The sequence below is a fragment of the Micromys minutus genome (genome assembly GCF_963924665.1).
Source record: "Micromys minutus genome assembly, chromosome: 18".
In the NCBI taxonomy this organism is placed as follows: Eukaryota; Metazoa; Chordata; class Mammalia; order Rodentia; family Muridae; genus Micromys; species Micromys minutus.
Window position 1 is genome coordinate 49,648,566 of NC_137953.1, and position 17,491 is coordinate 49,666,056.

At 44.9% G+C, this 17,491-nt stretch overlaps 1 protein-coding gene across 3 annotated transcripts in view; it reads left to right on the forward strand.

Moving 5' to 3' along the window:
* Positions 1-7,459: 7,459 nt before the first annotated feature.
* Positions 7,460-17,491, forward strand: part of CEP41 (centrosomal protein 41) — a gene marked incomplete at both ends in the record, with an annotated part of 36,175 nt that continues 26,143 nt past the window's right edge. For all 3 annotated transcript variants that reach the window (XM_080931945.1, XM_080931946.1, XM_080931947.1), the window contains one exon: positions 7,460-7,492. In XM_080931945.1, the coding sequence (XP_080788071.1) occupies positions 7,460-7,492 (33 nt within the window). The remainder of the gene's footprint in view (positions 7,493-17,491) is intronic.

The window sequence follows — 17,491 nt, forward strand, 5'->3', positions numbered from 1 at the left end:
CAGGGATCAAACTCAGGCCATCAAATGTTCATAGCAAGGGTGTTTTACCCATTGAGCCATCTTTCTTGTCCCAATTTTTTCATCGCTGATCTTATGATTTTATTCTTCATACTCCAATTTTCGGTTTCTCCCTATTTGCTAACATTCTCTACATGTTAATCCACACGCTTTCTACCTTTTTCACTAAGACTTTTAGTATGTTAGTCAGGCTTTGTAGAATCCAGTTCTAATGGGTCTTTACACTAAGCGTCCCTTTCTCTCTTCTTTGTCTCCACGGCACAATTTGGTCCTGAGTGGCAGCCAAGATGGCAGTTCCTAGGGATGATGTAACTTGCATTTGCATCAGGGCAGCATGCTCCAGCAGAGGAGGGCTGCTCTTGAAGAGTCTAACTCACTAGTCAGTAGCGGGTTCCTGTGCTGGACTTGCTTTCACTTACCTGGGTACCAGAGAGGGCCACAGCCCTGTACGTGGAGCTGGCAAGGTTTCTTTGATTTGCAGGTCACCTCTGGCATCCTTGATACCCTGCACACTGGTGCTCAGGGACTTTGCCCATAGCCCTTCCTTTAACAGTGTCTCCCAGTGCATGACAGAAGCCACAGCTTATCTCTGGGCTGTAGTAAGAGCAGGGAGGTGGTTCCTCTGGTCCAGACCCCTCAGTCTCTCACAAGAATCGTTAACCTCCTCCCTGGGGGCCTACTCGGTCCCTCCTCTTTTACCTGGCCAAACACTGTCTGATACTCTTGGAGGGCCCAGGCAGAAGCACATCCCCTTGGCACTCTTATCTCTGCAGTGTATTGGTACAAGTTCTTGGGAGTTAGAGATTTTCTTGGCCCATCCCATCCTGCCCCTGACACAACCCATGCCTCTTCCCTCTCTCTAAAATGGCAGATGTCTGTGGGATTCCTGGGAATGGGAAGGCCAGCTTCCTTCCTGGCCCCAGATGTTTCCCCTCTTTGAGGGGCCCCGATCCTGATGGTCTGTTTTATTGCTTACATAGGAGCCACAGGATACAGGTACTGTTTGTGCCTGTCCCCAGCCATGACCAATCACTTCCTAAAAATCCACTCCACCAAGTAGCTTCCCTTTTCTTGCTCCAGTCTTTCTGTGAGTGACCAGAGGACATGGATGGAGAAGAGAAGTGCAGATGTCCTCTTGTGATAGGGTCTGTATCCTGGTCATTATTCTCAGCAAAGCAGAAACAGTGTATGGATTATCTACAAGAATATTTCTCTGTATGAGGGGAGGGAGAGGACAGGAAAGAGTTAACTAGTCTCTGTAATTATAGAGGTTAGCAAGTCAAAGAAAAAAGATCTGCACTAGGTGTACAGCTTCAGACAAAGGGAAGAGAGTCCAAAGACAGCTTGCTGGCAAATTTTCACTTCCTTACGGGTGGTCAGTCTTTTTTTCTCTTAAGGTTTTCAACTGTTTAGATGAAGCCAAACCACAGCCTAGAGGGTTATCTGCTCTGCTCAAAGTCAACCAATTAATCTCGTCTTTTAAAACACTTTACAAAAATACCCACATTAATGTTTGACCAAACATCTGGGTCCCTTGGTCCAGCCAAGCTGAAAACCAGCACAGGCTCCCCAGTACTCCACTCTGGTCTGCGAACCCACAGGCAGCCTAAGGTCATGGATTCCTTCTTCCCACATCTATAACCAGAACCTTTTGCGTCTAGCCCGATGGACAGAGTGGGAATCCACAGGACTTTGGAGTTAGTTATGAACTCACGAACATGAGCTCATCTTTCTACGAGCTTCAAGAAGGTATGATTTTTTTTTTTATAGAAGAGTTACTTTTCTATTTGTTGTGATTGAATGATGTTCCCTTGAAGGTTTTCTTGGTTCGCTTTTGTTGTTTTGTTGGTATACTAAATGGAAGCAGAATGACTGTCAGGATGTTTTGTTTTACCATGGGTATGATCTTTATTGTTTAAAAATTATGGACAAGAATTATATTTGGAGGCAAAAGAGAGACAAAGAAAGCACGGAGAGGGGGTTGCAAGCTGGCAGCCTCAAGTTTTCACATGAAGCCTTGAGTTCTAATTTCATTCTGACAAAGATGATCACCAGACACACCGGTACTCATGGTGCTCTCACACCCACAGTGCGATAGGCGCCTCCCAGCTCTGCCTCTGCCTCCATTCTGACCCAGGCCAGATCTTCAGAGGGCCCTTGGTATTTACTAGATCTGTGGCTGGGCATTGTTCCCCCAAAATCTCGAACCCAAGACCAAACATTCCTTGTACTACCCTTACATTCTGGAGTCTGTCACAGGTGGAAGATCTTCTGGGAGGGAGTACCGTGTCTGACATGTCTGATACATTCTGTCAGAGCAAGGCAGGGCTTGAACATGTCTCCAAAACTTCAGACATTGACAATTGTAAACCCCAACTTATATATTTATACTTGGCTATGAGATATTTCTTGTCACTGATGGATTAATAGATGAATAGGTTACCCTCTCTGGCAAAGAAGCTCCCCAGGGCATGCCCTCTGCCACGTTACAATGCAGAAAGAACCCCATCACCAAGTGCTAAGCAAGTACAGGAATGTTCTTGGAGTTCCCAGCCCTTAAAACTCTAACTTAAGTAAGTTAAGTTGTAATTTATTTGGCCTCTTTATTTCATTATAAGAACAGAAAATGGGCTAAGACACAGAGGTGGCTTCAGAACTGCACAAGGAGGAACACAGACTCTAGCAGCAAATCAACCAGGGCATCATTTATGCCATTATTTTGTTACAATGGAAAGTAGTGCAGTGTGTGACGATAGATTTGGGTACCACCACTCTCCTTGGACTGGCTGTAGGGGTGTAGACAAGGGACAACATTCCACTCAGATATGGTGTGCTCTTCCTTTGAGCACACTCCACACAGATAGGACGGCACCCAATCGTTGCCGCTGTCCCAGGAACCTTTCATGGGGTAGAGGCTCACTACTACCTCAGCCATGACTTCTAGTTCTTGGGACCCAGGAAAGGATCTCAGAAGTGGATTAGACTGGGTGGGACTATTTCCTTAACATCTGGACATGTATGTCATTTGTGAATTAGGAGCAAATAAAGCCAAGGAATAGAGCCAAGGCCCATATCCAAAAAGGAACATCATGAGACAGGTCTGGCAAAGTGGGGAGTTTGGACTTTGATCAAGAAATAGACTTGACACCCAAGGGAGGCACAGAGAGCAGTTGGATGGAGGATGCAGAGCTGGACAGTAGAGAGTTTCGCAGTGAAGGAAGGTACAGAAAGTTTGAAGCATGTGAAAGGACCAATCTGCTGGGTCCCAAGATGCCAATTTAGTTTCAGAGAGAGAAGTCAGGAGACTGAGTGGGCCCAGGGACACCCATGCTGGCCTTACCTGAGGCTCCCTCCCCTCAAACTCAATAGAGACTAAAAGCTTCTGGGAGCCCACAGAGGGTGAAAAAGGAGGCCTCAAAGAAGCAGAAGTTCATAAGAGCACTTGTAACTTTGGAGAAAAATACGATTAATCAGTGGGAGTAGGAACTTCTAAAGAAAAGAATCAGAACTTCTTCTCTTACAAACAAAGCTTGAACCTCTCAGCAATCATCACTCTGATTGCAAGGAGCTCGCTCCAGAGCCTGGAGAGCCTTCTCCTGCCAAGATCTGCAGCACTTCACATAGGGGAATTACCCAGAATCCCGCTCTGCGCTAAATCAGCCGAGACAAAAGCCACAGACAGCTTTCAGGATACAGCCGGCATCAGAGGGAGCTTTGTTTCTTAGGGGAGGAATGTGATCTTTAAAGTATGGAATGAGTTCATAATCACTAAAGGAAATATGTGAAGCTCATAAAAATCTCAACCAAATAAAACAAATATCTATATTTTGTAATCCAGACATAGCCTTTATTAATTTTTTTCATTTTTCCTCTAAAGATACCTGTATCTTTTTCTCCATACACATCAGGATCATCTTAAGGAAGTTCTTTTCATTTATGTGTCAAGACATAATTTTGTATTGACCTGGTTATTCCTTAAAATAAATATTTTCACACTTCTGTAAATTGCCTTTTATGAATATGCCAGTATAGAGTTTAACACTATTTTTACTTGAGACCAATTAGGCTGGTTCTAATTTTCCAGTGCTTTAGGTGAGAGTCCAGTTAACACCACGAGTGCCACTGCCCAACAGTATTTTGATTATTTCCTCAGGTGAAATCCTTAGGATGTTAAGATTTGAGCATTTCTTTTGTCGTTGTTATCAAATTATTCAATAGGTCACCCTTCTTCATCTGCACACAAGCAATGCCTGACGGAGTCTGTTTCAGGAACCACTGGGCACCATGTGGTTAAATTAAAAAAAAAAAAAAAAGTATCTTTTGTCTGTCAGCTGAAAAATGAGGTAGCTCTTTGCCTTGTTCGACACGTCTATGTTTACTGAAAGTTATCGCCCATGGATTATCATTTGATAAGCATTTAGCTATTTTTCATACTGAGAGTAAACACCTCCCTTTAATGTCAGTTCAGTTTTGACACCGTAGGGTCTGAAAGGAAATCTAAAAGCCTTTCAGTTTGTAACTTGACACTACCAAAGAGACCATGGAGGCACAAATTAAAAGCAAGTGCGGCTCTTCCTGGGCAGAGTCTCTTTGAGAGCCGTTGGGCTCTTCTTCATCAGAATCCAGAGGATGGAAAGAATCATGTGTTTTAGTTGCTCCATCCCAGTAACAAGGCAGCAGCAGGCTGAAGCACTCTCTTCCACAGTCTCGCTCTGTGCCTTGTATGCGGCCCTCATTGATAAACACAATAGCCACGAAGGTCACTAAGCCACAGGTTTCCGTACCCACTGGACTAAGAGTTCACGGCAGTCTTACAAAGAGGTGAACCCCAGCACTGCAGAGCAGACATTACAGTTTCTGTTCTTGGGAACTTGGTTGTTGTTCTGCGCCTTCTTGAATACATTATCACCCACCCGTTTGCTTGATTTCCGAGTTTAAAGACTTATAGCTGCTCTTGACGAAATCCAGGTCATCATCCAGTGTGTCCCTTTTCATGCACACCTATCATTGCATCTACAGATGTCGTCAAGTTTCTCCCTTCTTCCAGCCTCTGGGCTTTGGCCATTAATTACTCTTTTCCCCCCTCACTTTACTTATTTTGTAAGTATGCCTGTGTGTGCACATGTGTGGAAGCCACAGGACAACTTGCAAGTAGTTGGTCCTCCCCTTCCACCATGTAGGTTCCAGGGACTGACCTTCGGTCACCCACTTTGGCAGCCAGGACCTTTGTCCACTAAGCCGCCCCACCTGTCCCTTTTTAAATTTTCAACCCATTATCTCTATGGTCACTTGAAGTAGAAACTTAAGGGTCTTTCGAAAGTCGCTTAGATGGTGTTTTGCTGGGACAAACACGTGAAGGAACGCTGTGTGAAAGTGGACACGGGTGTGAAAGGCTAAGGCAGACTTGTGAAGGAACAGTTCACGGAAGCAGACACAAGACAGAGGATGTTCTGCCAAAGCAAGCTTGTGAAAGGACTCGTGAGTAAGGTCTCTTTGCTAATGACATGTGTATTGGCCTTATGTCTTACACTGTGTAGTTGAGGTGCATTTGTCGGGACTCCATAGAGAGAAATAAACCAAAAAGAGTCTGCCGGTGTGCTGCCGGTGTGCTGCGGTTTGTTGCACAAGGACCCAGGCTGATAGGATGCCCGAGCTGAGGCAAGAGCCATGCTGAGGTAAGGCTCAAGGAGGACACTTTGGAGGGTATAAATAGGACTCCCCGGGGTGACGACAGAGACAGAGCCTGGCTTGCTGGGACAGCTAACTGTGCAAGGCTTGTGGGTCTCACATCTTCACTGATCTTCGCTTTCCTGAGAGACACAGCTAAGAACTCCTGCTGGTGTTCCTGTTGGCCCCTCCTACTAACTCGAACAGAGGCCAAGGCCTGGCTGTCTCTGCTAGGGCTCGTCACCGCGGCTGCTAACCAGACTCTACAGAACGTGACTGCCGGTGCATCCTTGGGGTGTTTGTGAATGGATGGAGCTGCCACTACCTGCTGACCTGTGTGAACTGAACTGCTGATTTCCAAGCAACACTGAGTTGCTCCAAAGAACCTTTCTAGACAGGTCCACTTCCGTATCCTTTCTTTTCCACGACCTCTAGTGGGTGGTGGGTTATGAGAAAGGTTAAAGTGTTTAAGAGCCACCATTAAAACTAGGACGTGAAAATTTAAAGTTACTCAACTCCAAGCTGCAGATCTGATAAATATTGCCCTACCTACTCCCTTCTTCCTTCCTGTGTCCCCAGTCCTTTATCCTAGGAGAATGATAGGTGGGGATGTTAGAAGAGTAAAAGAACTAGCCATGATAGAGGAACTTAACATAAACCTTGGTAAGTATTAAAGACTAAACACAGTACAAGCGGACATACTGACATTATGGAGGTCCAGTCTGAATGACTTGTTCCTGAAGTAGCTAAGAGGACAGGATATGAGAGACCATGTTGTTGAATGGGTCATCTGCACAGACCCTGCCATAGTTCACATGAATGTTGTCATTCACGCAGAGCTAGCCAGCATGAACAAGCCAGTGTAACCTTTTCCTATTCCTGGAAAAAACGACTTCGGGCAAAGGACAAAGGGTTACTGTGTGGTTCCTTCCCTGTAAAAGGAAATAATAATTTTGATGGATTTGGTGGGACTTTTAGGAGCCGAGTCAAACTGTGTGGGTAATTGTTTTGTAAAGGTGCTAGGACTTAATTTTCAGATCTGGAATGAGAACAGGTGGTGGTTGGTGGCAGGAGTCACAATGGTTTCCATGACAACGGGATCGGGTTTTAGTCATCTTTCCCATCCTCCACAAAATGTAAGGTGCTTATTAAATACTTGTTAAATGAATGATGAGCCACTGAACGGTTTCTGCTCTTTGCAATTAAGGCTGCCGTTCTTTAGCTAGACTAAAAGCTTTTAGAGCAACAATAATTACTGTGTTTACTCGTGATATTTTGCATAATTTGCATAATAACTTAAAAACCTGAACATAATAAACTATGTACTCTCGTTCCAGTTGAACAACCATGGCCCAAATTATGTCCTCTGTCAGGGAGGAAGTAGCCCAGATGTGTGGTTAGAATGGCATTACAAAGGGGTTTAGGCGACCTGTGGTGAATTTAGGTTCTCTCTTCAGCCTGAGGCCCGACCCTCTGGTCAGGTTTGCGCAGGCGCCAACCCCCCCTTCTTCCCGCGTTCAGGCAGGAGCTGGCCGCCAGGATTCAAGCTGCCCTAGCAGGCGTCCCGCGTTGCCCTTGGCAACCATTGAGCGGCTTCTCGCTCTCCCTCGCCCGGCCGAGGCAGTAAAGGGAGCCTCTATTGGCTGGCCTGGACAGCCAGGCCAATCGGAAGGCAGGTTAGAGGGAGGCGGCTGAGTGGGATTGTCGGGGTAGGAAGCTAGATTAGTGGCAAGACGTGAGGCTAGAACCCAGAGCGTGGTCGGTTGGAGCAAATATGTCTGCCCGGAGGCACATTGGGAACCCTGAGGTGAGGGCCAGGTCCGGACCCGAGAGCCGGAGGGGGCGGGCGCACCGGAAAAGGCGCCACGTGGGCAGGGACGAACAGCCGGCCACTTCCGCCGCCCGGAAGGCGGGAAGCGGCCAGCGTGAGGAGGGGGCCGAGCGCAGGGCCTGGGGCGGGGCAGGTCTAGGCTCTGCGTCAAAGGCACCCCGAGGTGCCAGGCGTGCTACCCCTCAGAAGCCCACCTGACACCAGTGTTTGATGCTTGGAGGAGCCAAGTACATAAAGACACAGCCCCTGTCTTCAAAGAGTTTGCAGTTTAGGAGTGACACTTGCAAAAGAAGTAAAAATAAAAGTCCTCCAGAAACAAGCAAGGAGATAAAGGGTCACGTCAGTCACTTCTCAGAGTCGGGGTACCCCAGACCAAGCCGCCATTGCAAAGGGAACAAACTAGGACGCTTTCTATTGTATCATCTCGTTTACCTTCAGTGCCCTGTGCATTTGTAGCAGTTTAATGTCACCCAGTATTATTTGACCCTTACCAAGCAAGTACCAGACCTACAAAGAGAATGACAAAGTCTACAGTAGAGTTCAGTCTAGCGATGGAAACTTGTGAACTGGAGTTGAGTACAGTGAGGTCCAGGAGAGAGAAAGAGCACTCAGCTGAGAGAAGGAGGGAGGTTCTTGATCCGGAAAGGTCCCAACCCATCAAGGGCACTCATGGGTCAGGTGAAGAGCCTGCTGACTAGCACACCGCAAGTAAACTCCTACCAAGTCCCAGTAGGAGTCTACGGAACAAAAGGCAATTTCAGAGGGGCCTTCTGTACCTGCATATCAACCACCAGTTGTAGGTCTTCCATTTCCTGGTGAATGCCCGGTGTTACAGGAAACTGTGGCATGTGTATTGGAATACGATGATAGTAATGTCTGTTATTTTATGGTTTTGGTGGGATTTTTTTTTTTTTTTGTTGTTGTTGTTTGTTTTGTTTTCCTGAGACAGTCTCACTATCTAGCTCTGACTGTCCTGGAACTCAACATGTAGACCAGGCTGGCCTCAAACTCCCAGAGATCCACCAGCCTCTACTTCATAGATGCAGGATTTTAAAAGCATGTACCTCTACTACTGAGCCTTGATGGTAATGAATAAATATTGCACAGTGTCACATTTGGAATCTAAAGTCCTACTCAGTGGAGTAGAAATTAAAATAATGGTCACCAGAAGTTAGGGATGGAGTGTCTGGGACAAAGAGATGCTGGTTGCAGAATAGAAAGTTTGTTCAGAGAACTCAAACTTTAAGACAGCACAGCAGGATAGCTAAAATAGAAATTTAATGTATTTTTCAGATTAGCCAAAAGAAATTTCCAAAAATCTCCTCACAAAACGGGAGGTAATGACTCTGTTTACTAACAGTGTGTGCATGCCAATACTATGTCCTAGAAATAAATTGTTTGGTCAACTAAAATAATATCAATATTAGATGCCTATGGTGGTGGGTGAGGTAGTTGAAAAGTGGCAACACCATTATTCTGCCTATTGGTCAGCACTCAAGAGGCTCTTAAGGAGTTTTAGTCATGTGGTTGGATTTGCATTTGGCGTGATAGCCACACTGTGACAGGTGGAGTTGGGCAGGCCAAGGTAAGCAGGGGAAACATTGATTAGGTGGTTTTATTGCTATGTCTGAACTGGTGCTAGGAAGTAGGGACAGAATTAAGGGGAAACGTTAAGTATAAAGCCCACCATCAAGCAGGATGATCCTTGAGAGGTGACATTGAGGTCGAGGACTTCCATTCCCAGCTGGGACCATTCATGGGCTCTCACGTAGGAAACCAGAAATATAGGACAAAGAGTCTGTCAGGAGAGGAAGGATGTAAATAATTGCTGTCTTTACTGCCTTCTTTGAGTGGTGGGCAGCTTCCAGGAATTCTTAAGAAAGAATGCATATGTATTTTTGTACCCAAAATATCATATCTAAAACTGTTTCTATTCTACATTCTCTTTTGTTTTCTTTCCTGAGTGTGTGACTGAGGATAGACTTCTTGGTTGGAAAACAACATCTTGAAAACATTGTCCGGTGACCCGACAGCCACTGTGTCTATAGAAAAATCCAAAGCCATCCTGTTGCTCTGTGACTTGTTCATTTCAGGAAGCTTCCTTTTGTTCCCTGTGGAAGGACATTTCACAAAAGCCTCCCTTGTTATATCCTGTTCACATCCACATTCTCTCTGGTGAACACCAGAACCTTCTATCTTTCTAGTCTGTAAAGTTTTTCTTGAGTTATTTTACTGTTGACTTCATTTCCTCCACCATTTCGTTCTTGGGTTCAGTATTTTGATATTATACCCATGTAAACTGTTTCTGATTTTTATTCCCACTTCTATCTCCTGTCAGTCTATTTTTGTCTTTCTGCTCTAAGAAATTTATGTTGGGTGGTGGCTTATGCCTTTAACTCCTACCTGAACTACAGAGTGAGTTCCAGGAAAGCCAAGGCTACACAAAGAAACCCTGCCTTGAAAAGGGGGTGGGGGAGGGGGAACTTTATTTTCTAATTGTTGTATTGATTGTAATTTCTGCTGTTTGTATGAGAGGGAAAGAGAGAAAGCCTCTATATGTGTGGGAGCATGTGTATATGTATGTTTGTGTGAGTTCTGTGTGTATAGGCACATGTGCAGGATCCATGTGTATGGGTATTTGTATACGTGTAGGTCAGCAACTTCAGGTATTCCCCGCAGATGCTGTTTACCCTGGGTGGGTTGTTTGTTTTGAGACAGAGTCTCTCTCTAGCTTGGGATTCAGCATTGGGCTAGGCTGGCTGACCATACATCTCAGGGACCTACCTGACTCTGTGTCTTTAGCCCTGGGATATCATCCCAGCTTTTTCACATGGGTTCTGGGAGTCAAAGTCAGATCCCCATGCTTGCCCACCATGCTCGCCCACCACCATTTTCTGAGTTATCTCCCAGACCCCCATCATTTTAATTTTTAATCTGATTTCCCTTCAAAAAAAAGACATATTTACAGAGGATGTGAGCCCTTCATCCAGCTTTCCACAGTGTAGTACGACATCAGAACTAGACTATTTAAGCTTGTACAATCTGTATAGGTCTAGGCCATCTTCATCACTTACGTGCTTATGCATAGAGCTATAGTTACAGTAAAGAACTTCATTACCACAATAGGTCCCTCATGGTACCCCTCCCGATCACATCAGTTTTTTTCTCTTACTGCCCTCATCTCTGGCAACCACAGATATTCCATCTCTGCAGTGCCAGGTAAAGAATGCTATAGGAATAGAGTCATGTGGTGTATGACCTTTGTGGATTGCTTTCTCTTCCTACTCAGGATAGTGTCCTTGACACCCCAGGATGATACATGCAGTTGACTCCTTAGTTGCTGGCTAGTACTCTATAATGTGGGTAGACCAGTACTCTATATCGTGAGTAGACTAGTTTGTTCACTCATTAATTCATCCAGTCAGTGTAAAACATTTTGATTGATTTCAGCTTTTTGATGGACATTAATCTTCATTTCTGTAAAATAGATAAGTACCCTGGTGTGTAGTGGCTAAGTTGTATAGTAAGCATATGTTTAGTTTTCGTGGAAAATGTTGTGTGATTTTTGTTTTCCAGAGAGGCTGTACCACTTTTCATTCTTGTTAATAGTGCATGAGAATTTTAGATTTTGCAAAATGTTAGTAACATCTGATATTGTCACTGTAAATACATAGTGTTATCTCATTGTGGGATTAAAAACATTTAGTGTGTGTGTGTGTGTGTGTGTGTGTGTGTGTGTGTGATATGGTGTGTGTGTGTGTGTGTGTGTGATATGGTGTGTGTGTGTATGTGTGATGGTGTGTGTGTGTGTGTGTGTGTGTGTGTGTGTGTGTGTGTATGAGAGATGGTGTGTGTGTGTGTGAGATGGTGTGTGTGTGTGTGTGTGTGTGTGTGTGTGTGTGTGTGTGTGTGTGTGTAAGAAAACAACCTGTGAGAGTTGGTTCCTCCACCAGGTGTGTTGCCAAGTTTGGTAGTGAGTGCCTTTCCCAATGAATCGTCTCGATAACCCTTGTTATATATTTGGATTTCCCTAATGGACACAAAAGCTGACAATCTTTTCTTGTGATTGTCTTTCATCTAGATAACCTCCTCAGCAAAATATCTTTGTGTCTTTTTTTCTTTTTGAGATTGGGCCTCATACTGGAGCTCACTGTAGTCCTCCAGCCTCAGCCGCTTGAGTGCTAGGGTTACAACTATGCACCTCCACACTCGGCTTTCTGCTCTAAGGCTTGAGCCTTTTATCTCCTTTATGTTGCCGTTGTTGGTGACTGCATAAATCTGGTTTTTTATTTTGTTTTTGAACAACAGATAATAATTAGGATTTAAATTCTTTACTCCTTTTTGTTTTCCTGGAGTTTCTGTATGCCTTTGACTGTATACTTCTTATGAATAATCTGTCTACATCATCATCACTGTAATTGTTACTATCAGATTTTATTTTCATTCTACATGTTTTTAAATAACTTAGACAGTTTTTCTATATCACTATAATTTTTTCATAATTATCTCTTCCAAAACTTTCTGTCCATATACTATGCTGAAGTTTTTATGTCGGGTGGCAAAGAGAGATTTGTATTGTAATTTTGTTTTCCATAAATGTTATATAGTACATATGGTGTTTTGACTTGCTTTTTTCTCACTTGACAATATGTCTTGAAGCTCTGGATGCAGCTGCTCCCAGTTCTGCTAAGGACTGCCTTTGGTTGTAGATGGCTACCTCCTTAGGTATCCTCACAGTGAATGTGAGAGGAGACATTCACTGGTGCCTTTTTTTAATGTTATTTTGTGTTTTTTTAAAAGTTGACCTGTGAAGCCAGGCACAGTGGCCCAGGCCTTTAATGCCAGCGCTCAGGATGCACAGACAAGGGTATCTTCGTGATTCAAGGCCAGCCTGGTCTACATAGTGGGTTTCAGGACTGCCAAGGGCTACATAGTGAGACCCTTCTCAAAACAAACAAACAAACAAACAACCAGACAACAAAAAAAGCTCATTCATGGGTATAGGTGTGGTGTAAGCATGCGCAAGCACACGCACGTGTTCATTCCCATGCATGTCTGGTTAAAACTCAGCATGTGGTGTCTTCTGTTCTGAGACAGGCTCTCGTTGAGCTGGGAGTTCTTTGCTTGAGCTCAGCTGACTGGTCCCTGAGCTCCAGGAATCTGCTTATCCCATCTTGTTGCCCCATATCTCCCATTCTAGGCTTACAGGGGCATACGTACCAGCATACCCAGCTTTTTATGTGAGGGCTCACATAGCAAGCACGGTACCAACTGAACCACCTCCCCTACCACCTGTGTCTTTTCATAAGGACACTGGTACTATTCCCGAACTTCTGTTAACCACCCGTTGTCCATTTGTGTTTCTGAGTAAAATGTAAAAGTTGATGGAAATATTGAGTTTTATTTTTTATTGAGAAGAGGCCTGCCGATGGTGAGCTTCATACAGATGGTGACATTTACGGAGATGGGCAAGGGATAATTGTCTGGTACAGTGGCATGTATATGTGTGGGGTGGGGTGAGTTTGAGAACCAGCTCCTAAGAGCTTTCATGGACCCTTAGTCAGCCACTGAGTTTATTTCCCTGTGTAGGGGACGGCCTGAGGCAGCCGATTGACCTTTTAAAAACTGTCCCGGGCTCTCCCTGGCACTCCTTTCCCTGCAGCTATCCCCAGCCAGTCGCTTTGAGTTGTTGACCTCTAGTAATGCAGGGTCTATTCCTCTGCCAGCCGAGTCACTATGTCCACAGTCACTGGCTTCTCTGTGTGTCAGAACACTCCAGTGCACAGTCACCATCACACCCTCGCTGCATTCTCGGGGGAATCTTTCTCCCCTTCAGATACTTCTCAGTGAAGTCCCTCTCAGGGTTTTGGGAGGAAGTGGTAGCCGGTATGCCATTCCGTTCTCTATTCCAGTTTATCCACATCCTCAAAGACCTTATGTCCTCGAGTGTTTTCTGACACGCTCACAGAATGGGCAGGAAGGCTGCCTTACCTCACCCTCACTGCCCTCATCAGCCAGTCTCCACGCTTTTGAATAAGTGAGTCTGAAACCGAAAGGAGAAGTTAAGGGTGAAATCCCACCATTTAGAGATAAAGCCTATAAAAGGAAATCCGTATAAGTCTGATTCAGAGAGCGTCTATCGAGTGAGAAGGTGGAATCCCTAGAAACACAGTAATTAAGGAATGAGTCACGTATCAATGGAATGTCAGTGCAGTAGAAGGAGGTGGGGTTTGTTGTCTTTAATATTCTCTCCTATGGCATAGAAGGGTCGAGAAGGTTTCAGAAGTGTGCTTCCTTAGTGTCTTTCCTATTTCTTCTGGCTCTGCTGGATGGTTCTCTCATGAAAGACTCATGTGATGTTGCAGACAGTATGAAGCTACAGTTGTGTCAAAACCTCCATTTACGTGTATGTCTATTGGTGCTGCCTGTTGGCTGGAGGGAATGTCCTTTCCATACTTGATGTCTGAGTTCTAAAAGCAAGTGGCCCAAGAGTGCCCTGTGGAAGCCGTACTGTCCTTTACTGGCATGTCACTCCATCAGCATCCCGGGCTCACCAGAATCTGGAGAGGAGGAAAGTGAGGCCTCATCTCTGTCAGCGGAGGACTGTAAAACCACAGTCTAGTGGGATGGGAACTTTTGACTCCGTTGTGAAAAATAAAGTCTGCCACGAGTAGTAGCTACTGAAGAAGGAATCAGTGTACATGGGGGTCTTGGGCCAAGATGACTGTTTGATATTAACATAATAGGATCAATTAAGACATCCATCTTTAAAATCTCTTTGACATAAAAACCTGTTTTATGTGAGATTACCTCAGGACCAGTGCTCACTCTCCTCATTTGTGGACATACATACAGGTAGAGACATTCTGAAGCAAATGTACAGTGACTTAAAGAAAAACCACAAGTGTACCAACCAGCATATGAGTCCTCTGTTGAGAGATGGTGACTCAGAAAAGCACCTGTGGCTCAGGCATCTGCTGCTGGTGGTTTGCTTTGTGTTGTTGTAATTTTTCTTCAGAAAAGTCCCACACAGACATCTCATTAATCTTTCTTCTACAGCATTCATATCTTCACAAGGCTATGTCTCACTTTGCATAATCTGTTGGTATGCAGAGCAGTGGTCTACTAAAATACTGTTGTGATTGTAGGACGCGCCTCTCAGTATCTTCAGTATGTCCCATTGGTGAAAAGAGCTGGTCCTCACTCCTAATCTATAGTCAGCTCATCACATGGAGCCCCATTTTCCAGGTCCAGTGCTATAGCCCAGCACTCCACATACTAATGCCTATGGAGGTTTTGGGATTACATAACCCTTTGGAAATTTGGTGGAAACCCAGGACCCCAGTATACACAGAATTTTTCACAGAGCTTCATGAGATTCATGGAAACTTACCAGCGAGCTCCCGTAAAAACCCTGGCAGGAGTTCAGACTCACCGTGGCTAACAGTTAAATGCTTAGTCAGGTGTCACACAACATAGGACATGCCTACTAAATGAAAGGAGCAGGAGCCATTCTGCTGACTTCCAACTCATTCTAGCAAATAGAACAGTTTCTTTTTCAAACATACTCTTAAAATGGCTTTCCTGTTAGAATTTATCTCTACTTGGAATACGTTTTCCACCTCTCTCATTATCTAGTACCCACTCTTCTGTGAAACCTGTTTTCTCAACCCAGTGTCTGAATGACTTTCTTTTCAACTTCTAAGAGCCCCAGATGGTGTGTGTGTATGTGTTTATGCATGTGTCTATGTGTGTGTATATATATTTATGCATGTCCCTCTGTGTGTGTAGGTGTGTGTGGGGGGGGGTGTGGGTGTGTGGTGTGTTTTTGCATGTGCTTCTCTGTGTGTGTTGAGTTGGGGGGAGCGTCTTACAAAGTTACCCTGGTTGGCCTAGAGCTCACAGTCCTCCCACCTAACCCTCCAAAGCAGGTGTGTGCCATTGTGCTCAGCTTCACTGTATTTGGTGGGCATTTCCTTAGTTAGCACATGGTTTTGTAACAGATACTGAGAGAGGTACAAGGTTGAACCCCTGTTCCAAGATGGACAATGATTAGGACATGTAGTCAAATGAACCTCTTCCTCTTGAAGTGGCTTTTGGTCATGGCATTTATCACAGACAGAGAAAAGTGACTTAGACACTGCCGATGTGTCCTTTGAAGGGCCTTTGACATATTTGGTTATTTCCAAACAGCCTGTAGTAATTTGTGACCATGAACTTTCTCAACTTCTTGCTCTCTCATGATGAACTTCAGGATGACCACAGATCTTGTCTTTATTTTAAATATGTATCAAAAGTTGCCCTTTCCATCTGGGCTCTAGGCCTCTGCTCATTCTCCTGTAAGCATCCTTAAATCTCTTTTCTCCTCCCAAAACACATAAACAGTGCCAAGCAGAGAGAGACAGAGTGAGCTCACCTTGGCAACTCTGGAGAGTAAATCAAAAAGACCATCAGTCTACTTACTGCCCCCACCCCTTCTCAGACATCTGACCCTTTGATTTTGTTTTTGTTTTTGCCTACATCACTTTTATTACAACTGCTTCCATCGGGACTCATCAACCATGTCCTGGTTTGTAAACCCAGATTCACCTTTCTGTTCTGTTGCTTGACCTGGATCCCTGTTTGCCTGTTCTTTTGTGACCTCCTGTTGTTGGGTTTGACAATGCTGTTCTGTGTCGGTTGCTTACTCCTTTCTATAACTCTTCTGTAATTTGTGTAATCCACTTTCTTGGCCTCTTCTGAATCCTAGCCAAGGTTTCCCTTTCTCGGGGACCCAACTGTTAATGTTGGCAAGTTTCTTCTCAGTGTACTCTGTTTCCTAGAGTGACATTGGCCAGTGCCATGGCGTCAAATGCTACCTCTAGTCAGATTATTCCCAAATCATTCTTTAACCTGGCTCTCTCCTGATCTCTGCGCCCATATTACCAGCTGCACATTGCACTTTTGATAACCTACGAGCAGCTCATACTAATACACCTCCACATGTCACAGTGATGCTTCTGCAAATAAGCTTCTTTCATGGCCTTCTCTGGGGGTCAGGGTGCCACTGCCCTCTTTTGTACAGTGGTTTGTGAGCAGCCATGTTGACTTTGCATTGTAAAGATGGTGCTGGGGTGGCACTCCACACCCACATTACCACAGAGCTACAACCCCAGGTTCACATTTCAAAGATTTCTCGAAACTTCTTTCTAGGGCCTCCTAGCCCCTTAACATAAGTCTCTCAATTTGTGTTTTTGTGCTTCTTTTCTTGACTATGATCATATTCTCCACATTATGCAGATCCACCATCCCAAGAGGTAAATAAGATCTCATCACCCCTCCGTAAGCCTCCAGTGGCCTCGCATCATCTTCTCTTGGGCTCCTCAAGTTCCTCACTGTAAACATCTGGGCTGGCTCTTGTGTTGTGCTATAGGATGTTAACCAGTGCCCCTTGTCTCTTCTAGGAAATGCTACTACTCTGTTGTGACAACCCAAAGTGTCCCAGACCTTGACAAATGTCCCTGGTCACAGAGCTGGTGAAATTGCATCTGTTGGAATTTGCTGGTTGACAGCACCATGGGATAGAAGGCCCTTTGTGATGTGCCCCAGCCATGGCTCTCCGAGTGCCATTTGTTCTCCCACAGCCTACAGTACTCCATGCCTTCCCCTGACCACTAGATTTCTCCAGAAGTCGCCTGCATGTTGCTTTCATGCTTTTCTCTGTCAGGGCCTTAGAGTGCCCGCCTTCTACTTTTGACACGTGACCAACCCTTGGGACCCTCAGCATTTGGTTCAACAAGTTCTTTCCTAAGTAGCAGTTCTTGGCCCTTGGTCTTGTTAAGGCACTGGTCCCACTCCCCTCTGTCCCCCTCTTTGTTTATCACATTGACACCTATATATTGGCCGGGAGCAAGAGCTGATGGCCAGGCCTGTTTTTACCTCTGTGTCCCATATAGGGACCTACTTCTACTCAGTAACAGATGTCCATGGAATGAC